The following is a 23,109-nucleotide window of genomic DNA, read 5'->3' on the forward strand; positions in this document are numbered from 1 at the left end:
TGCTCCCTACTCTCACTACAGATCACAGTGTCATTTGCAAACATAATGTACTGAGACTCCTACTTGACCACATCTGTTATTTCTACTGCACAGGACACTCACTGTCTCCATACATGTCCTGCACCACCCTCACATACTTTAGCGCCTCTCCTGACTTCCACATACAAGACCACAGTTCTTTCAGTTTTTTGATTTTTGGTGGGCTTTTTGCAGCCATATGAATTGACACGAATTTAGAACAAAATGGGATCCAACACACAGAAAATGCATAAGTCATGAATGGGTAAGTCAGAGGGCACCTTTTTTAATTGTTTCAACTGAGTAATAATATATACTGTAGTTATCAAGACACATATTGATTGTCCATTTATTTATTATGATTTTTAGAGTTTTTCTTTCTGTACAGTCAAATACCAAATATATTGATAGGATAGTGAAGAATTACTGAATGAAAACTAAGCTCACCAATAAAAAATGTTAAACTACATTTACCTACACTAGAACATATTTAAGGTAACTTCCATATTCATTGTAAGCAGTTTCAGCCTTACAGGTACTCATCAGCTTGTGTTTTCCTTGTATACAAAATTATGTACCAGATTGTCAAACTATTAAACTTTAATCACCCCAGATTACATTTTAAAATGTGAGATTAGATTATTTTTTAATTGTCTGTTTAAAAATTGAAAGGACTAATTCTCATATGAATATGTTCTACTTTATCCCAAAAACGTCTCTCGTGTTATTAGCGCGCTAGCTATTTTCATGGTGATCTAACATTTGTTTGTACTGGAGATTTTGTTCCTTTTTATTTACACTCCAAGTGAAAGAACAATTCTTTAAATGATTGCTCTCTTGGGTCCCGAGAGCAAAGCCTTCCATAGGGTACTGCAAGTAAAAAGTACTGCAATAATGAGCATAAACATGCACAGAAAACACAGCATCTCACACAATATACCAGTACTTTGTGTAAGCACTGTTTTTGAAAGGCTGTTTGATCAGGTCAGTTGCACAAGCTGAATGTACAAAATGCATTTATTCACAGTAAAAACATCTTTCTAAAAAATTTACATCATTTCATTTTTTATTTAAAGGTAATCCAAAAACAATCAGATTAGATTACACTGGTTTCCAATCCAGCTGAATATACATATTCAATATACTGAATGATTGTAACCCTTTGTGTGGCCCTTGGATCAAAAATGCTCTTTAAGCCCAGTGATTCCCTGTTTTTGGACTTGTGAAAAACTGAAAATAATAATAATAATAATGTATTGAAGTTTTTTTTTTTTTTAGCCCAGGTTGCCTGTCTGTGGGAATAGATTGGAAAACAGTTGCCATAAGTCCCCTCCAATTAAATTAAACTATACAAATTTCCACAAGGTAAACACCTCCACTGGTCCCCATGGAGGTGTGTACCCGCTGGGGCATTTGCCTGTTTTGCTTGGTAAGTAAATTAATTTCACCCTGTACTTCCACAGCAGTAAGTGTATTTTCTGGAGGTCAATGTGCACAGTGATGTTGCTGCTGTTTTTCCAAACACCTATTTATTGATTTAATTCGCCAGCTTTAGTTTCGCTTTAGTTTTTGGCTGAACCGTCAGCTTTCCAATCCCTGTGCTGCACTGCGGGTCTGTGGACTGCAGGGGGCGCAGGGATGATTCTGAGTTCCCTGTTCTGCATAGCCGGTCAAAGAGCGCCACCTGTCGCTGATACCTATATATCTCTGTCCTCATCGGGTCCCCTTGACTGTCTCCTTCACTGTGGGCTCGCAGGCACACACAGCCGCGTATCACCAGAGCTGGCCGCTGTCCTCGCAGTACCTGAAACACCAGGGACCTTGCAATGATCTCGCTGGACTTAAATTTCAACATTTTGACTCGGGACCTGTCGCATTACCTGGAGAACCAAGTGAAAGTTGGGCTGTTCGGTTCGGGAGTGGGTCTGTCTCTGGTGCTGGGCTTCAGCGCGGCGTACACCTGCTACTATTTGATCTCAGTAGCGAAGGTAATTGACATTAACTTAAGGGTCTGTGTCTTTTGAGGGGAGTCTTCACGGTATACGGCTTGTATATCACATAAATCCCCGTGTGCGGTGTGTGGTCTTTCGCGGAGAAGCATCTTAACTGCCAGGGACTGGTGATGGTACTCGGCGTAGGTGCTGATGGAGGTGTCTGTTAGCTGGCATCAGTTTAACTGGAGGGATAACGCCGCAAAGCAGCACGTGTACGTCGGATGTCAGGCGACGGAGCAAACACTAATCCGTATATAGACCCAAAATGGGTGTTATCCATATTAAAGTTTAGCTCGTATGTAACGAGAAAAGGACTGCAGTTAGACGTCGGCATTAGGGAAGCTAGGCTAGCTTTTACTGTAAGCTAGAAATGCCGGTAGAAGGTGTTATGTAACGCCCGCTGAGCTGCCGCCGTTCATTTGTAAAGGATGGAGACGAACAGCGTTCACTAAATGAATAAAAAGAAGCTTTTCGTGTGTGACTTTAGGGTTTGAATGCATAAATGTGGTTAAAATAAACGTGGATCTGTGAAATTGCCAGTCAGAATCTCTTAAAGCGGTGGTGTCAAACATGAGGCACGGGGGCCAGAACCGGCCCGCCAAAGGTTCCAATCCGGTCTACTGGAAGGGTGGAAGTTTTTCTTTTTGTTTTTTCACTTTCTTCTTCACTGTACTACACAGGGATGAAAAACGTATGGCTGTTTAAGTGTTGGTAGAGCTAAAGTTGTTTAGCATAAATAAAGATTAAAATACTGTAGGTTTTTTTTCTTGTTCCAAAAATCATTATTTTTTATTGTTTATTTTATTCTTAATTTGCATTTATTTATTTCTGCTTGTAGCAGAAGTCACTTGACCTTTGAATACACCAGAAATATTGTAGTTCTGTAACTTTTATTAAGTTTTTGTGACTCACAGTCTTGTGAGTGGCAAAGTTTCAATAAAATGTCCGTTTTGATTTTGTTTGGGGTTTTTTTTTTTGCCAAACTAACAAACACTAAAACTAAAGATATTGCCTTTATAATTTTATTTTATTTTATTTTAGTCAGTTTTTTTCACATCTAATTTTGTTTTGTTTAGATTTAATTACCTAGATTAACATTTGTAAACAACACATAAAAACCAATCACATCAAAATAATGCAAACAATATACACACACTTTCTTCTGCTTTCAGAGGTTTGATGGCTTGAGACAGAAAAGACAGTTTAGACCTATTTTTTGTGAAAGGGGGGGGGGGGGGTAATTGTGCTGTGGAGATGGTAGTAGTTTAAAGGAAGAGGTCTCATCACTCACAATGTTATTGTGAGTGATGAGACACACACACAGTCCGTATAAATGCTTTCTAAACTTGGTAATGCAATTCCCAACAACATGTAATGGAAATGTAATAAAACCTGTAGCTTAAATTGCTTTAAACTGACTTCCCCACCATAAGCGATGTGATACAACCACCAGGTACTATTTGTCAGTGGATCCCGGAGGTTGCTGGCTCTCAGTAGAGGAAAACCTTTAGCAGATTGAAATGGTTGAAAATATTTGTTTTGCAGCACAAGCTGGAATTGGGGAATGTTCGCCTTCAAATAGAAGTTGTGGCTCTCTGCTTTTGCACTGAAGGCAAACAGGATCTGTTTCTAGTTTGCACTACACTTTTCACCGTTTCACTACAGCTCGGGGACTAGCTGGCCAGTGTTTGTGGATAAATCTGCCACTTCCATTCAAACTACACCAGCTACTAAAGAAATACCTATAGCCATTTTTCCTAGTGAGAGGTGGTTGCCAGGGGGTGAGTGACTGGTCTTTAGACCTGCGTTGCCATGGAGAGTACCCGCAACTAGGGCTGCTCAATTAATCGAATTTTAATCACGATTACGATCTGGGCTTTCAACGATCATTAAAAATGACTGAGCCGATTATTAGCCCCTCCCTCATTTATCCGCGACACCTTAAAGGCCGGTCCGTGAAAATATTGTCGGGCATAAACCATCCGTGGCGCAAAAAAGGTTGGAGACCGCTGATTAAGAGGACCCGAGGGAAGCTCGGAAAGCTAAGCAGAAGTTATTTGGAGAGGAGAGTGACTGCTGTTGGTTGAAAAGAGAGTTTTCAACCAACACTATTTTATATTATTTTTTAAAGTCATTGTTAACCCTTTAAATCCGGTCAGAGCAGCACGCTCCGTTTTGTGTAACTATTTTTAAATCCCTGTAGAACCTGAACCCTGTAAGCTAGCGCAATAATTTGTTTTGCATATGAAACCAGAGGAGTTGTACTTACATCTTATGCCATCAGCTTGTCCTAGGTCACGGTTTCCTTCCACATAAAGCTTTGCAAAAATTGCATAAAAAGCGCTTGCAGGAACAAAAACGTAATATTCCAGAAACACGCTTTGCCGATCCGATCAGCTGTTCGTAACACTTCCCACATTGAAAAAGTCGTCAGCCCGAACTGTTGCATGTCCGCCATTTCCTGGCCGAAACCGGAAGTGACGTCATTTTCGCGGAAATGTAGTTTTTTACTTGTAGGCCTTAAAAGCCTACACTGGTCATGTTTGACTTTTCTGAATAGTTTCTGGGATGCTTAGAGCTCGAATTGCACTGCTGGAAATAGTTTATTTTTGATGCACGTGCTGTTTTCTTTGCAAATTTGCATCATAGGATTGTTTTTTTGTTTTTCCTGCAGTATATAAAAATTGGTGTATCTCCAAAATAAAACTATGAAGACACTCACAATAAGTTTCCTGTTGTTGTAAACTATTTTTTGCAACTTTTTTGTATTTAAAGTTTTGAGGGATAAACCTCTTAAATTTCTCCAAGTAGAAATATATGTAAAAAAAAACAAAAACGATTTTCAATTTTTTTTGTAATTTATTGCACTTTTTTGCAATTAATGTAGTTACTATGGACTTAATGCATACATATTATTAAAATATGGGCTATAACAGTTATTTAGCAACTTGAAATGCTCCCACAAATGGCACTACAGCATGTAAAAAAATAATATAAGCTCTGGCGGACTTGGTTCTATAGTAGGTCTTAAAGGGTTAAATAAATATCGTCAAATAATCGAGATCTCAATTTCAGTGAAAATAATCGTGATTACCATTTTTGCCATAATCGAGCAGCCCTACCCGCAACCTCCAGCAACCACTTTTATACCCTAAGTCAGGGAATGCAAATTGTGTGTGTGTGTGTGTGTGTGTGTGTGTGTGTGTGTGTGTGTGTGTGTGTGCGCGTGTTTATTTCTTTACATTAAAAGGTTGGTTATTATGCAGTTGTTTAACTAGGCCAGCTCACTTGAGATTATATTGGGCCATGTGTGGCCGATGAGTTTGACACCCGTGACTTAATGCAAAGTAAGCAGCTTGTTTTGCTTGAACGTGGTTGTGCACATTAATCATGCACAACTGTAGGTTTATGCACTCATAAAGCAAACTCTGTCACAGTTAGATCTGTATTGGTCTGTATTAGATGTGATTTGATGATAATGAATATATTTAGATTTAGCTTTACCGCATGTGACAGTAAATTTATTATTACAGTAATGGGTCTATTATTAAGACTAAATAACAGCACTTTAAATTAGTCCTGTAGGGAGACGAAGTCTCTTATATGATTTTAACCTGTGCCATCCTACATTCACGTCTGTTTTGCAGAAGCCACAGCTGATCTCTGGAGGTAAGAAGTTCTACCATTTTCTGAGGGAGCAATGTCCAGTAGTGTCAGAGACCTACTACCCCACCTTTTGGTGTTGGGAGAGCCGCATCCAGACTCTGCTGAGACCTTTCGTCACAGCCAAACCGGGGGTCATCTACAGAAAGTAAGTCCCCGCTGTGACTGATGTGCCAATTGTCACTTTCATCCTCTAAGCTTATATTTTATTTCTCCTTTGAATCAATTTTGTTCCGCAAGAGATTTCAGCATTACTAAATGTCAGGGAAAACATTTTGAGTATTTTGCTGCTGACTGTGCTTGGCTTTATCAAACTTGCTCACTGAGAAATTGCTGTTGGTCGTTCTTTCCAGTGCCACAACTGGAAACAAATCCGGCTCTTGTTCTTTGCCAATCTCCAAAGCCCAGAGGAGAAAGAGATCCTTTGTGTCACCGTGCTGGCTTGGTCCGCCAGGCCTGCTCCTTGGAAATGTTCATTCTGCTGAAGATTAATTGGCACTGCATTCCCTACCCCCCACATATCTCAAGATATGAGATTAGAATGAGTGAAGACAGATTTGGTTTTAATTATAACACATGTATAACTTATTTATTTGTTTTCACTTGGGGAAAAAAAGACCCTCATTTTTCACGTACATGCGTTTTGCCCAAGTCTGTGTGTTTATAACTGTAAACTGTACAACTGATCTGATGTCCTTATGTTTAGGTGTCTGTACCATGTACTAGACATTAGAGTAAAAGACAAAAATACAATCTTTAATATTCTTTTTCCTTGTTTTCTTAATTCCTTACATAAATCCACAGCTGATTTTGTTTAAATATGACTTTTAATTCAAGGGAAACGGTAAAGAATTAAGAACTGTACACTATTAATCTGCCACAAGGACTTTGACACTGCCTCTGCTTTTCACAGAGATCTTTGTCAAGGAGAAAAATGCTCCCATAATGCCCCTGGGTGTACAGATGCTAGTGGAGGCCTGTGCTACCGCATCAAACCTAGAAAGACTGATAGTTGCATTCACTCAAGTTATTATCACATGGCCTCCGGGGACAGCAGGACACTCCTCCTATAATGAAGTTATACAAGGTTGACCCAAGGACGGACAGCGTGAAAGATGTCCGATGTATCGTAGGCTGTCTGGGTGAAATTCCACTCAGCTTGTTGTCATAGCTGGGGATTAGCACCACGGACTCTGCTGGTTTCTCCGAATTGGCCTTTCTTGACTTTAAAGTCTCGCCTCAGGTGCATATTTCATGGCCGTTCTGTAATTTCACGCTGTCTCTCTTAACCGCCGGACGGCCAAGTTGGGCTCAGCGGCTGTCGCGTGTGTGCGTTTGTGTGTGCGGAGCAGGTTTAAAAATGCACCGAGACTGAATTACATCATCTGCCACGCACGGGTTGTGCATCCACGAAATTGATTAGCTATAAGAACCCATTGGTGCAATGGCCTCCTCTTTATTTGAATTTGCTCTGTGTTGCAGAGTCTGCTGACAAGGTGCTCGCAAGGGAAATGAGGCAGCTGTCAGTGAGTGTTGTGCTCACATATCCAGTCCCCACTTTAGCAGCGTGTGTAACGGATGCAATGAAGTAATCCCGTTACTTAAAAGTATTAATTGTGATGTGAAAGAAGAAGTGGACTATTTCCACTGTTTTTATAGCTATTTCATTAGCAGATATGCTTTTTAATTCAAATTTCACACCAGTGTTGTCCCATGCTTGTGTCTGACTGTATATATACTGTATATATACAATGGATGAAACGAAGAAGACGATATATACAGGCGCACAGAGTGATCATTGTCAGGAAGACCGGTGTTGCTGACTTGCGTGTCCTTCTCGTCTCTGCAGTGAGCTCATTAAAGCAGCAGATGGAGGACAGATCTCTTTGGATTGGTTCGACAACGATGACAGCCTTTCTCATCCCGACCCTGCCACCAGGCCCACAGTCCTCCTCCTCCCCGGTCTGACTGGCACCAGCCGAGAGTCCTACATCTTACACATGGTCCAACAGAGCCGGGATCTGGGCTATAGGTGGGTGGTCTTGGCTGAATAGCCTGGCTGACTCAAAGAACTGACAATTTCTCTGCTTTATGTTCTAATTTGCTATCCACACAGACTGCAGATTTCATGTCCAAATAAAGTGAAAGAACTTTCACTGGCTTTCATGATTGCAAAGTAAAATCTGCAACCAGTTCTATAGTGCTTTTGCAAGATTTTTTATACCTTTATATAATGGGTCCATGAGTGACAGGGGCTCGGGGTTATTTGAGGTGAAATCACAAATAAAGTGGGCAGCTAAGCTCCGTGTCGAGAGCTGCTTTTGTAAATAGCCAAATGTAGCCCGAGCTTGAAGAGTTGCAGAGGGAGGCACTTTTTTCCCCCTCCACTTTCCTTCATCTCCAATAGGCCCTGTCTATGTTCTCTCTGCACTCATTCTTTCACACAGATTTGGAAAGGCATGGGAAGAGAGCCGGCAAACTCAGCATCTTCCACCCCTCTCCCCTGTCTGTGTAGCTTAATTAATTACAGCTTATCCGGGTACAAGCTTTGCAGCTTAGCCCGGACCAGCCTCCGAGTGTATGCTGCAGCGTGTGTTTAAGCACTCCACCACCACCACCACCACCTCCTTCTCCCCCCTCCTCTCGCCCAGCACCCTGTACAGCTCTGCCCTGCTGCTGCTGCTGAGTTATGCCGATTATAAAAACAGCAGGTCTGACTCCAGCAGATAATAGATGACTGGCGAGATGCTGATGCCTTTGCTTTGCAGTACAAACACAGTTCCTTCACACAGCTGTGCCTCCCTGCGCACTTCATCGTATACACAGTTCATTTCTTTTATGTAAGAAATGTTTGTATAAAGAAATCTGGGCTGTTGCTTTCATTTGGACGTGAGCTTTTATAGGCTTTTGATTAACTGTAAAATCCTGAAATTGGAAGGAAATGTAAAAAATAAGCCATTTACTAGCGATTTAGCCAGTTTGAAATCTGAAGTTGGTTAGTTTACACCAATCGAAGGCACATTTGAGGATGTTTTATCAGCAAACTTTGGATTTTCTTCTGGAAAGCTGAGTAAAAGAGCTAGTCAGTGGTTGTTTAATGCACTAATCAGTTCAGATCTCCTTATATTACATACACATGTACAACATAGACAATTACTTTGCAACATGCAGTTAGTTTTTATAGTAATAAATCCAAATATTATGTATAAAATGTCAAGAAACAGCACTACATTCTCGACAAACTCAATCTAATATATTCAAAATGTAACATTTACCTGCTGCCCATTAAATTTGACGGTGATTATTAAAATTATATATGTTTTGTGGATTTCAGATGCGTGGTTTTCAACAACAGAGGAGTTTCTGGTGAAACATTACTGGTAAGATCTGTTCCAACACGTGTCAAAGATTTCATTCTTTTTTTTTTCTTCTTTTTCGTCCGTGAGCGCCGTCCATGTTCACAGCGTCAGACACGACTGTTTAGGACAGCTGACCTCCCTGTAGAGTTGCTCTTTTTCTTCTGTTGCACACGTGTCGCAGAGCCCACAGGGAGCCTCAGTGGACGCCGAACAGACAATGTTGCTGCACAGCAGGGATTAAGTTACAGACAGATACTGTATTTTAATGCCGAGCCACAGAAATATGAGCTCGCCAAACACGTGCTGTCCCGACACCTGGCTTAATCTCTCCTCTTGCACTCGGGTATATTGAGCTAATACAAATTAGCTCAAACTTGGATATTGTATTCCATGCACATTGCATTTAATGGCTCCACTCTCTGCACTCTCTGCATGTCTCTGCTTTAGAATAGAGATACCGTCTACTACCTGCTACATTTACTATCACCATTGCATAGAGATTTTAGTCAAAGTGGTGTTTTATCACCTGGAGAGAGTGCACAAAATCAAACCTTCAGATTTGAAACAAGAGCAAAGGATCCAGTGTCACTGTGTTTGATTGGGGTTTACATCCAGAACTCAGTTGGTTCAGCTGTTATTACATTTGAGCTGGACCCTGTAATCCTGGCACCGTACCAGGTCGTTGGGGCAGTTTTCTCCCTCTGTCAGTGGAGAAAATGGTGCGATATTCAGTGCAAATGCTTTAGCACTTGTATGCTTCTCTGTCCAGTAAGTGTGAATATCCTCCATTGTTCAACCAGGCCAGTTTTTCCAAATGGCCCACTGTGTGAAAGATGCACACTGATACAAAGATTATCCCTAAGTGCTATAGCCCTATTTCCAGACCTTGAGAAAACGCCTATTACATTACACTCTCCTGTGGAGTTGCTTTGCAGTGAATATGTTCACTCTGCTAAGTCTGTTCCCCTGAGACATTATTAATTTGTTGTTTTGTTATATATTCAATATAAAAATAAGCATAGTAAGATCTGGTGGCCTATTAAAGTTCTGCTCTTGTCCAGAACTATTAAAGGAAGCATAAGAGAACAGAAAAGCAGGAATATAGTTTGCCTGAGCTTCTTCTTGAATCCTAATGAGCAGCCTTGGAGAGCTGAGAAACTGGACTTGTTAAATAGGCTCCTTCAAGTTAGAGCAGGCTTGTTTTAAATGTTAAGTAGCCTGCACTGAGTGATAACACTGTTTCAAGTCGAATAAAATGTCACCCCCACATACACAGAACAGCATTCTTATCATACTCAGAAATTGCCAAATAAACAATAATAATGAGTCTCAGAAAAATGGGTTATCCTGTGCTGGCCTGCTAAAACATTTTTTATGTAGATACACAGCGTGAACAGGTAAATGTGAATCCACTTTTCATGGCTTTATAGAGAGGAGATTCTCGTGGTCTACTGAGCAAATGACTGAAGGTTTCAATAGAGTTCACTCACTGGATACTTCATTATGTACACCATGCTATTACTGAATTGGAATGCCCTTTGCCTTCAGAGCTACCTTAGATTCAATAAGGTGCTGAAAATATTCCTTAGAGATTTTGGTCCATATTGTTGTGATAGCATCACCCAGTTGCTGCAGATTTATTTACTGCACATCTTTGGTTCCATCACAGGTGCTTTATTGGATTGATACTGACTGTTAAGGGCATTTGAATACGGAGAACTCTGTGACATATTAAAAAAAACCAGTTTGAGATGATTTAAGCCTTAGTGATAACACGGTGCGTTATCCTGCTGGAACCAGCCATCAGAAGAATGGTACACTGTGGTCATAATGGGATGTACATGGTCAGCAACAATACTCTGGTAGATTAGGGCATTTAAACAACACTCAGTTGTTACTAAGGGGCCCAAAGTGTGCCAAGAAAATATCCATATTATCATGAGATCACTGGCAAAAGCTTGAATGATCGATACTAGGCAGGACGTATCCATTGCTTTCAACTCATCAGACCAGGCAACACTTTTCCAATCTTCTGTTGCCCAATTTTGGTGGTCCCAATGGGAGCCTCTCTTTCTAGTTCTTATCTGAGAGGAGTGATAGTCATTGTGGTCTTCTGTTGCTGCTGTAGCCCATCTGCTTTAAGGTTTAACATGTGTGTTTAGAGATGCTGTTCTGCATGCCTTGTTATTTGAGTAGCTGTTGCCTAAATGCCAGTTCAAAGCAGTCTGGCCTCTGGACAAACATTTTCACCCAGAGAATTGCAGCTCATTGGATATTTTCTCTTTTGAAGGCCCTTCTTTGTAAACCCTGGAGATGGCAGTGTGGAAAAATCCTAGCAGATCAGAAATTTTTGAAATACTCAAACCAGCCTTTCTGGCACCAACAACCACATCACATTCATTTAAATCACCTTTCTCCTCTATTCTGATGCACAGTTTGAATTTCAGTATGTCTGTGGACTGTCAGCCTGTCTCCATAAAATCCTTTAGAAGAAACAGCTGCTCTACCAAACTAATAAACTGTAATGTCATCTAAGTTTTTACTATACTAAGTTTCCAGTTTTCACTTTTGTTGGGTCTTCATCGTGGTTTTGACAGAGACAAAGAATCAGAAAGGCAGGAGTGACTGTGTTATGTTGCTGTCATACCCAGACCCCAAGGACCTACTGTGCAGCCAACACAGAGGATCTGGAGACTGTTCTTGAACACATCCAGAGGGCCTATGAAGCTGCTCCACTCATGGCTGCAGGAGTGTCCATGGGCGGGTAATGGAGCCACTCTTTACAAGCTAGCTTGCACATACTGCTAATAAAAGTCAGAATAAACATTAAAGCTACTTTTCACGATGCAGCTTTAGTAAACTGTGAGATATTGAACATTTACTGTGTGTTGGGGACATGTCAGTGCTTTGTTTTATTATTTTCCAGTTGTCTGCCAAATAATGTGTTTTTTATTGCACAACGGTAATCCTCTGAATTGGGGGATTGGTCATTCAGTTTCCCTCTGTCCCTTCATCTCTCCCTCTCTCCATATTCAGGATGATGCTGGCAAACTACTTGGGGCGCAAGGGCCGGGAAACCTGTCTGAAAGGGGTCGTGGTCTTCTCAGCGGGCTGGGATGTGTTTGAGTGCACCGCTTCACTGGAAAAACCCCTGGACCGTTTCCTCTTCAACTCCTACCTCACCAGCTGCCTACAAGCCTCTGTGCACAGGTCAGCCAGGGCCAGAGCAGGGATTAACACAGCCACTAAGTCACTGCCAGTGCTAGATTCTAAACAGAGGCTTGAACAACTGGGTTTCAAATATTTATGTTTGGTTTGCTCATTTAAAAGTTGTGGGGGGGAGGGGTATGCTTTATTATTTGTTAGGTGATGAACAAAACATTTAAACAAAGCCTGACTACATATCCACAATATATTCCTACTTGTGTGTTAATATGAGCAATGACATATACATATATATATATTTACCTAGTGCTGCCTCATCATTTTTCTTATTGGATATCACTGAGTTTTTCCTAAGTTATTGTGTTAGAAGAAGAAGTAAAAGAAGATATTTTTTATTAATCCGGTTAGAAAATTTAATTAAAACTAAATAGCTCAAATACGTAGACTAGTGACAGCTCGATAAATTACAATATGACAAAACAAATATTTTAATAAGGTAAAAGCCTAATCGGAAATCAATAAATGCTTAATCATACTTAAGTAAATAATAATTATGATGATGTAGTGGTTTGCGCTGTTGCCTTCCAGCAACAGGGTCAAAGGTAAAGGTCAAGGCTGAACCACCTTTACATGGTGTCACTCTGGGTAATCGAGACTTCCCCTCGCTGTCTCACTGTCATTTGCTGTGTCAAATGCAGGATGGATAAATAGCTGAGTGTAAACCTAAAGAGCACCTTTATTGCATTGATGATGATGATGATGATGATGATGATGATGATGATGATAGTAAATCCAGAAATCCAGACTAATAACAGACTAAAGGACTAATAACTGATTTAATAGCCAGGGACAACACAAGGGTGGATTGATAAACACTGAGGAGAAGACAGTGCTATTTCTACACATGAGGGTAATTAGTAGAAGTGGACACAGCAGGGTCATGAGGCACATGTGATTGTAATGAAAGACATTGAGGCATGAGGTGAAGTAAAACTAAACACAAAACACAAGTGAGAAATAACGCCTAAGATAAGGCAGGAAGTGAGAAACAATAAACAGGGAAACGCAGACACGGGACTGAACTAAACGAAGAAGAATTGACACAAACGCAGAAGACGGGAAACACTGAGGAAACAAATGAAACTGGAAAAATAAATTATAACAAGAACTAAAGGCTCCAAAAATGCTAGAGAATAAATTAGGATCAATAGTCACCATTATGAACAGCTAATGAATTCAATGCCAAAAGTTCAAAAAGCCACAGTCCAGAATTAATAGATGGATAAAAATATTCTTATATAATACACAAATGACATGCACAAATGGCATCTTCATGTTGCCTAGCAACTGCAATTTTTTCTAGCATTTATGCAATTAACATTTAACAAAAGCATCAACTCATTTAGATCCACAAAAGTTGAATTGAAGCTGCCTAGCAACGGGCTAAAACGGCCCATTTTTCGCAGCCTCTACAACCCCCACGTTTTTTACTTCTCTTGATGCGAATGAGAATATCAGTTCATGCTTATTTTAAATAAATATAACTGATATTAGCTTATCATCAAGCCAATTGTGTTCTTTAGAATATTGCTATTTAAGACAAATACTGATGACAACGTTTGCACATCTGAAACCGGGATCATGCTGAGAGGAAATGAAGGCTATGTGTGAGGAGCTGAATTTCATTAGCAGGAGGAATGTTCTCATATCGATGTTGATGTTTTATTGAAAAAAGCTTTTTTGAATTTATCTTTTCTTTTCCGGGGTAGATTATTATATTGTTACAACCTTGTCAGCATTTCTGGGGAATATTTTCAAATGCAAGTCATGTAACCTAACAGCAGTTAGTGACCTGTTTTTTGTTTTTGTTTTAAATCTGCCCCGCAGGCACAGACCAGTGCTCGAAAAATGTTACGACATTGATCATGTCATGAAGGTAGGGGATTATTTTCAGCGGCGTTAAGCCATGCCAATTTCATTAAATAAAGTAGACCGAATAAATCGTTTTACCGCATTCCCACAGGCAAGGACCATCCGAGAGTTTGACGAGAGGTTCACCTCCATAATGTTTGGTTATCCTACCAATGACGACTACTACCGCGATGCCAGTCCTGTCCACAGGCTCAAATCTGTGCAGGTGCCAATGCTATGTCTCAACGCTGCTGACGATGTCTTTTCTCCATCTCACGGTGAGTCTCCAGTCCAAAGTCCAGTTCATGGGTGAAAATACTTCAACTACGTGAACTAATGATAACATTCTGGCATGTCATGTAAAGACATTGCACAGAGATTAAGCAAAAAAAACCAAAACAAAACAAAAAGTGAATTCTGTGTTTTGTTTGCAGCCATTCCAGTGGAGGCAGTGAAACAGAACCCTAACCTGGCCATGCTCATTACCCATCACGGCGGCCATATTGGTTTCCTGGAGGGCCTGTGGCCACGTCAGAGCACTTATATGGACCGAGTCTTCAAGCAGTTTGCAAAGGCGGTCATTGAGCAAAGCAACCAACTCAAAGACCTCTCCTGATAAGAAGATGTAACTGATGTTCTAGTTTTACATTTTTATTATGTCTTCTTGATACATTCTGTCCTTTATTTCTTCCATTTTAAATCCCATTCTTGTTTTTTATACCTTATTCAGCCCTTTCTGCAATACATCTACCTTTTCCTCTCTACCAGACCAGTTCTGCAGTTTTTCTTTCTTCTGATGACTTCTTCTATCCTTGCCCTCCATAGGTCTGTTCTATTTTTGCTGCCACAAGCAAAAAAAAAAAATCCTCATTCTTTCTCATTTTAAAGGGCACATTTTATTGAATGCAGCATTTGTGTTGCACTCAGCATTAATTTATTGATTCCATACAGTTAAAAGTCTGTAGTCCTGCAAGCAAAGCTGTTCATGTCACAGCTGAAATACTGAATCTGTGCCCATTTGTGCATTAGCTAGCTAAAGAATTATGTGATTACCGTGTGCAATCATCAGTACTGTACATGAGATTCCAATCATTTTTGTTTATGAAGCATCCTCTATTGCTTTTATCATGAAGACATCTGTAGGATTTTAGCCCTCAGGGATTTTTTTTTATTTCCTTAACTTCATTTTCCTTAACTTCTTTCCCTCCTTTGTACTTTCTCAGTTATTCTCCTGGAGTTTGAGTTTTTCTAAGTTTACGTCCACACAAAGTTATTTATTTTCTTCTAAAGTAATAGTTTCATATTTTTGTCTTTTGAGTTGTGAAGCTTGAATTGACTTTCTTTTAAATATGATGCTAATATCATGAGATGAATAGCTTAAAGATTGGAAGCATAAAGATTGGAAGCAGAGGAAAGCAGCGCCTCTGAAGCTCTAAATAAAATGCAGTGCCGTGAAAAAGTATTTTCCCTCTTCCTGAGTTCTTAGGTTTTTTTTTTCATATTTTCATACTTCAGATCAGCAAAATAAATTTTAATATTTAACAAAGATAACCAGAGTAAATACATAAAAATCTGTGTGATGATCTGAACCATGTAAGTAATGTAATTTAATAAATGTGCAAAAAAATAAACAAATCAGGAAGAGGGAAAATACTTTTTCTCTGCATTTTAGTGTAATGTTACTAAGGGATACTTCCCTCTCGTTGCCAGGAGAAGAATTGTCACGGGAGAGGAGTACCCACAAATTAAACATGAAATTGCAAAGCTCTTATATTTTGGCATAATTTTTGTCGCTGTTAATAAATAATCAGAAAGCACTCATAAAGAAACGTAAGTCCTCGAATGCAGTAGTTTGAGCTCGCTGCATAGTAATTACACATTTTAAAGCAAAAAAGTGCAAATTTAATTGGTTTTTATCTTATTTATTTATTTATTTGTTGCATAGTTGACATTTTGCTACATCAGATGGTCTAAAATAAGTATTAAAATATAGGTTTGCCTAAAATCTGTCCAATAATAATAAGTACTCACCTTTACCACACACAGACAGATAATGTAGTGCCTGGACTAAAGCTTTGTTTCTTTTACCTCTGAGTTGTCAGAGGTAGGAGTGACGCCACTCTCGAGTTGACCGTTCCAGCTGTAGTAGTAGTACGTGGAAAATATCGTATTTTGGGTTATTTCCAAATTTTTTGTAGTTTATAATTTTGACTTCTCAGATGCATAACTCATAATTTTTGAGTTATTAAGTAATTTAGCTCCCCCCCCCCCCCCAAAATTAAAAAATAAAAAGCTTGTGTAGAGTTCAAATTGGAAAGTCCTACATCAAAGTTGGGATTTCCAACTCTTCAGTTGGAACACAGTATATTTCCTAGTCTCATGAGTGACTTTAATGTGTTTGGTTACCCGTGTAACCCTGGTTCTCTGAGGTATCTCATGATAAGATATGCCCTCCGACGTAACGAAAAGCTCCACTAGCACAAAGTCCTTCTACGATCTTAATTGCTGATCTATTTGGTTCAAGTCCACTGGATGTCTTTGTCATCAGTGCGTGCGAACATCTGTGTGGGCATCTGCGTACCTGCCTGTTTTTTGTGACTGCACGGAGTCGTCTGTGAAGAATTTAAATAACAGTGGACCAGCTACCCATCTATCCCAGGCAGTGGGCATAAAACAGACTTCAGAGAAGTGTAACAGAAAAAACTACGCAGCTATTGAGTCTCGAACTGTAAATCAATGTCCATCTCTGCAACAGAGTATAATCAATGCTTAAAGCCTAGGTTATGCTCTGTTAGTTCATTATCATGTAAACTGTCTGCAAAAAGAATAGGCAGACACACGGACATCCACAGAAACCTGCTAACCATCTGATGACGAAGGGCTCATTTATAATAGCCCTTGGCCTCAATGTATAAAAGCAATGTATATTTGTCAGTCCGCTAGTTGAGGCTGCCATTTTAATAAAAAAATTTTTAAAAAACAGGAAAAGTCTACCTAAATCAACCTGTTTTAGAGCTTTACAGGGATAACCAAGCTGAGTTAGTTTCCCCCTTCTTTCATTCTTTATGCTAATCAAGTAACCGGCCTCTGGCTGCAGCTTCATATGTAGCAGACCGAGAGTGGAGTGGTGTCAGCCTCCTTATCTATCCCACACTGCGAAATCGAACAAGCATATTTTGAATTGTTCCTGTCTGTATGTCTCCTGCATGCACTTTTATTTTGACTCATTCTTCCATTCATGCACCAAATAGTTTTACGACATGGAGACAAATTCATCAATGACGAGGAATGTAAAATTGCACTATGTAAGTTGAAAAATTCCTTAATGCAAAGCACTTCATTTCATGAGAAAAATGAAAGTGCATCCCAAAGGTTGAACAGAGCAAATGAGAGTATGGAAATTTCACAAGGTTTTCTTTCTTCAAATGTTGAAAACGAGTCCTTAACGTAGGTCTGAGGGTGCTAGACTCAGTGGATGTGAATGAAATAATGCACACGGTGACTGAAAGTGTTAGATGTTGCTTTACTAAATGCAAAGCCTGGTTTCCAGTCATTTTTTGTTTTCTTTTGCCAACAATGATCAAGGGGCTGGCTACCATGTATGAGTTAGTATCAGTGAAACAATCAGATCTGACTGGAAGCCAGACTTTCAGTAATGCACTGCGTGAAGGATTTTTCCTGTTCCTGTGGAATTATTATTTTTGTGTTTGTTTGTCCTACCAAGTGTCCATTGTGCAGCATGTGTCTTATCAGTGTCATCATGTCCTGAACGTTAACACCACTTTGTAATATGTAGCACAAAGGACATGTTTGTCTGTTCATAGGATTCATTTCATTTTTTTACACTGTATAAAAAGAAGAAAATTAAACATTCGGTTTAACATGTGCGGCAATAAAGAGTTTAACTTTAAAACAATGTCTCGATATAAGTACTAGTATATACGGATTATCAACATGAGTGTAATATGCTGTATTTAATAAATAAATAAACAAATTCTAAGTCATTTTGGCTCCTGTCTCCAGATTTGTTTCTTTTTTCTTTCTATTCTTTTAAACTTGTTTTTTCTGTAATAATTACATTTAGAACACAAAGTTGGATAGCCTTCCCAAGAGTCGCGTGAGACTGCCTTCATCATCGTCCTCTGACGCCAGGACATTTGACAGTCCACCATTTGAGCTGGCTTACTGCGTGACCACTGTGTCACCAAAGGGTCACACTGTCTCTCCTTTCACGCCATCGGATTGGGATTTGGGCCTTAGAATTGACTCGCTCCACACTCATGAGCTTAGCCGTTGATAGGATGTGATCCACCAAAAGCCAACTGTAATCCGCCAGCACTCCACTTCCCCACAGACCAAGCCCTCAATAAGCCCACAGACAGATGAGCTTCGGTTATATGAAAACCTGTGATTAATTAGAGTAGACTGCCAAGAAGGGTGAGTAATTTTGTCTATCTATCTAATATAAATGTCCCACTTTGGACTTTACCCTCCGTATCTGATCCAATTGTTGCTTTTTCTTGACATATCTACTGGGATTGCCACCAAAAAAATTTAAAAAGTGGCAAATTTCATATACATACATATCTCTGAAGCATAAGCAATAAGCATGTTTGTGTGTGCTTGTTTCTTCTTCTACACAGTCATGAGTTGAGCCCCAAACTTGGCACACAGGTGCATAATAGTCCCCTGGTGGTTTTTTATCTACAGTAGATATTATGGCATCATCAAGTTGCCTGGCAACCACATAGCAATGGGCTAAAATGACATGGTTTTAGCATTTGTGCACCTGTAACGCCTTATAATAGCATCATATCGTTTTTATTCTGTGACAATAACTTCTCATTTATATCCACAAAAGCCATCTTGTTGCCTGGCAACCACCTAGCGATACTCTACTTATTTTTTGGTCTTTATTCACCTGCAACGCCTTGCAAAAGCAGCTCATCGTTTCAATTTCACCAAAAACATCTCATTTGTATCTTTTTGTTTTACTTTTCTTCAGTTTAACCATTACACAGTCTTCATAGGTCATGATTTAACAAAGTATTGTAATATTCTGACATTATTAACTGGATGACTAATCCTTAATAATATTTCAAAGAGCAGGAAGAGTATATTCTTTAGGTTTTACGATACTGTTTTGGAAAAACAGCATCTATCCCCCAACAGCATGCCCTTTTTTACCTAAGTCATGAAAACACAACAGTAATGATGGCTTTAATATATTTTATTGAAAATGAAACTTGGAAGAACAGTTAGGAGTTATTATTATAACCATCTATAACCATTACAACCATTAAACTCTGTCCTCAGGGCTATATCATAAAAAATATTCATACCTATCATTAACCATTCCATTATTTATATTAATTAAACCCAGAATAAATGCTTTCTAATTTGGGTATTGGTTATTATCTATTGATTGGTATCCATGGGTGTGGCCAGGAGCAGCAAATTTGCATTTAAAGCTACATGCACCTGTGAGCGATCGGTGAGGTATTGCTGAGCTGAAACTTTGAAGATACATTCTGGGAATATGTGAAACTTAATTTAAGCTGATAAAATGGGCTACAGTAGGAGAGAGAAATGATTTAAATGCATTTAATCTTCTGACCTTGCAGAATTTGGAAAAATATCACCTCAAAGCCCAAATTAAACAATGAAACCAAACAAGAAAACTGTGTACCACAGGAAGCTAATAGCACTGTAAATTAATAGCCTTAAAATAGTGAGTTACCCCTCTGACATCTTTGCAAGCATCAGATTTCAAACACATAAAAATCATTTAAAACTTTTCCATGAAGAACAATCATGAGGTGCCAGAATCAGCATCCCAGGCGCCCTTTCATGCCTTTACTTTCTTATCCAGTCCTGACAGCCGCTGGCTGAAAATAGCCTTGTGTTATATCACACAGAGGTTGTAGGTTGATGGAAAGCCTGCTCTAATATTACCTCACAGGAGCTGAAATAGTAATGTCCCTGGACCAACAATGCCCCTGTGCCCTGACAGTGATGATGCCAGAAAGAGCCCAGCATTCATTATGAAGCTATTTCTCTTCTTGATAGTGAGAAAGGTCATTGTACATTATTCACAACAAAGATACAGAGGTGCTGAGATGGAAAAAAAAACACATCAGGAGAGATGTTGCTTCGGAAATAAACAAGACCCCGGGGTTTACTCTTGCAGAATAAAAAGATCTGGCATTGTGTGGATGAGAGTGAGGATACTGTTAATCACAGGCTAAAGACAGGGAGCCACATGCTTGAAGAACCCTACTTAAACTTTGTATCAGTCCACTTGTCTTCAAAATACAACATGAAAGCATCAAAACCAATGGAAATCAGAGCTTATAGAATTCAAACATGCAGCCCAAATGATAAGAAGTAATGAAGGAGTTATACAGTGATCAGAAGTTTCCATACACTCATCATGGGTATTTCTTTGAACTGTTCTTTTTCCAGTATGTATACATACATATAGGATCAAAAGTATACATACACTCCCAGCAATATATTTGATTAAATGTCACTTAATCAAATGTTCTTGCTGGATAGCTGACGACTCTTCTTGGCAGAATTGGCAGAGTTCATTTCAACTGGTTGGTTTCATTGCACAGACCCAGCTTTTAAGCATAGTCCACAAATTTTCAACGGGGCTGAGGTCGAAATATTCCAAAAGCTTCATGTTATCCTGCGTTATCTATTCCAAAATCAGTTTTGATGTATTTGGGATCATTGTTCTGTTGGAACATCTGATTGTGTCCAAGTTTCAACCATCAAGCTGTTGATTTGAGGTGAAGTGAAAAATCATTCCATCACTTTCTGCAATGCATCAGTACAAGTGTCAAAAAAATAGTCCCAGACCATGATACTGCCACCACCATGTTCCACAACCGGAACGCTGAAAACTTTACTCGCTCCGGTCCTTGTTTTGGCAAATTTCAGTTGAGCTTGAAGGTGTTGATTTGGAAGTACGAACTTCTTTCTTAGTCGGCGCCCTCTCAGTCCATGCCAATGTAAATCTCACTTCATTGTGGACAGTGATGCTGGTGTTTCAGCAATTTCCAGTTCATGGCTGGCTTGAGGCTTAGTGGTTCTTTGGTTGTTCCTAAACATCTTAACCAATTTCCTCCAAAGGGTGACAGTCTGGCTCTTTGTCCAGACGTTGGCAAGGCGATTACACATCCATGTCAATGTCAAACAAATCCTTTTTATGCTGGCAAAGATAAAGTTGTAGTTAATCATGATCTGATGTTGAGTTAAAAGACACAGTAGAACTTTCAGGACCACTTTTTAAAAGACTGAAGTGAGTGTATGCACAATTTGGACCCTGCAGGGATTAGAGAAAACACAAAATAACATCAAATTATGCAACCAATTCTTGGTTTTTTTTAAAGTAATTAAAGATACATGCTCCACAATCCCTGGAAAGGGAACAAAAATGATCAAAAGCCCCAAATTTCCATAACATTCCTGCCCATGATGAGTATGTAAACATCTGACAACATGTGTATAATGTCTTGCAACTTTGCTGGAGCTCGCCAATTTTTGGTATGCAACTCACTCTACTGTCTTTGTGTCTGTTAACAGATTAAATCACAGAGTCGGGCACTGAAAACAAAGAGGAAAAATAACAGGATATGTTTAGATGCCATTTTATTACATTCAGACATTTTAAACAACAACAGCATGGCTCGAACATTAAGATATTCACAGCCTGCAACCACAATGGTAAACGTGAGGTAGATCAACCAGGCACCAAGGCTACCACTGTGCTGCACATAGTTATCAAACACATTTCAGTTAAGATTGTGGGAGCAAGTTGCATATTAAGTATTAAAATCAAAGAGGAAAAACACTTTCTACGGACCATTGTTTTGATCATCACTATTATATTAAATCTAGGGGTTAGGGAACATAACCGTCTTCTGGAAATAATTCTTTAAGCTGGCAACTTGTATAGTGCAAGTCCAACATTTGCAAAACCCCCAGTGACATTCAGTAGATCCAAGAATCATTCGTTTGTGTCTTGTGCAAAGCCTTCGCGACCGGTTTTGAAGAGGGCACGCTCCCTTGGCCCAAGTGAACTTAGGCCTCAATCAAATTATACACTCCAATATGATTATCAGTCCCAAATGCTTTTCAAATAAATAAAAAAAAATCCTCATGGACCTGATTCTCATTTTCAAAAAAAGAAAAAAAGAAAAGGAAAAAGCCCCCAAAAAGAATAAAGACATAAAAGACAAATCTAGGTAGATTCTTCTTGCCTTTGCAACATAAAAATGCAGAAAGACATCACCAAAATACACTGGCAAACATTACACAACATTAAACACATCAGTAACCCTCAGTGGGTAAGGGGATGATCGAATATATTAATAATGTAAACAAAGCTTTAAACAGTACAGTAGTACAAAACCCAATTATTTGATCTCTCTACACACAGAGACAAACAACATTCTTTCGCCTCACAGTCAAAAGGTTTCTTCATTCTCATTGGTCCAAAAACAAAACAAAACCTAAGCAGACACTGTGTGAAACATCGCTTAAGGCATATTCTTTGGACAACCACGTGCAGAAACTTAAAAACATTCATCTTTCAAGTATATGTGTAAACCTAATTTTCGCCCTTTAATTCAGGACTGGAAACTGGGTTAATCAAAGTGGATGGTAGCAAACATCTTCAATAAACAATCAGGACACCATAACAGGAGGTGACATCTCAGGCACAGGCAGTAGCAGGACAGCTGGCAGTGAGAGAGCTTGCCTGTGGTACACTTTGCGCGACTATGTGAAAAATTACTGTCATAACATACGACTAAATCAACTGCTCGGTGTCCATGTTAACAGAAAGCATGTAAAAATAAAAACATTGTGGCAGATCATCTAAAGCTGTGTGCACGCTGGAAACTATTCTCTCATCGAGCATCGCTTGCAGATATTTTGAGCTCTGGTTTCCTAGGTAACCCTCTAAAGTATTTACAACCCAGTAATAT

At 39.4% G+C, this 23,109-nt stretch overlaps 1 protein-coding gene and 1 long non-coding RNA gene across 2 annotated transcripts; one reads left to right on the forward strand and one right to left on the reverse strand.

Moving 5' to 3' along the window:
• Positions 1–1,302: 1,302 nt before the first annotated feature.
• LOC145421795 (uncharacterized) lies at positions 1,303–2,036 on the reverse strand. Its single transcript, XR_013903165.1, has 2 exons — positions 1,899–2,036; positions 1,303–1,822 (listed from the first exon to the last, which is right to left on the reverse strand). It is a non-coding gene; the product is annotated as an uncharacterized LOC145421795 (long non-coding RNA).
• abhd3 (abhydrolase domain containing 3, phospholipase) lies at positions 1,739–18,114 on the forward strand. Its single transcript, XM_026150541.2, has 9 exons — positions 1,739–2,006; positions 5,660–5,823; positions 7,525–7,707; positions 9,010–9,055; positions 11,686–11,798; positions 12,071–12,244; positions 14,087–14,135; positions 14,223–14,388; positions 14,545–18,114. The coding sequence occupies exons 1-9, from the start codon at positions 1,845–1,847 to the stop codon at positions 14,724–14,726; spliced, it is 1,239 nt and encodes a 412-aa protein (XP_026006326.1). The 5' UTR covers positions 1,739–1,844; the 3' UTR covers positions 14,727–18,114.
• Positions 18,115–23,109: the final 4,995 nt, after the last annotated feature.

Source organism: Astatotilapia calliptera, chromosome 18, assembly GCF_964374335.1.
Source record: "Astatotilapia calliptera chromosome 18, fAstCal68.1, whole genome shotgun sequence".
NCBI classification, from domain to species: domain Eukaryota; kingdom Metazoa; phylum Chordata; class Actinopteri; order Cichliformes; family Cichlidae; genus Astatotilapia; species Astatotilapia calliptera.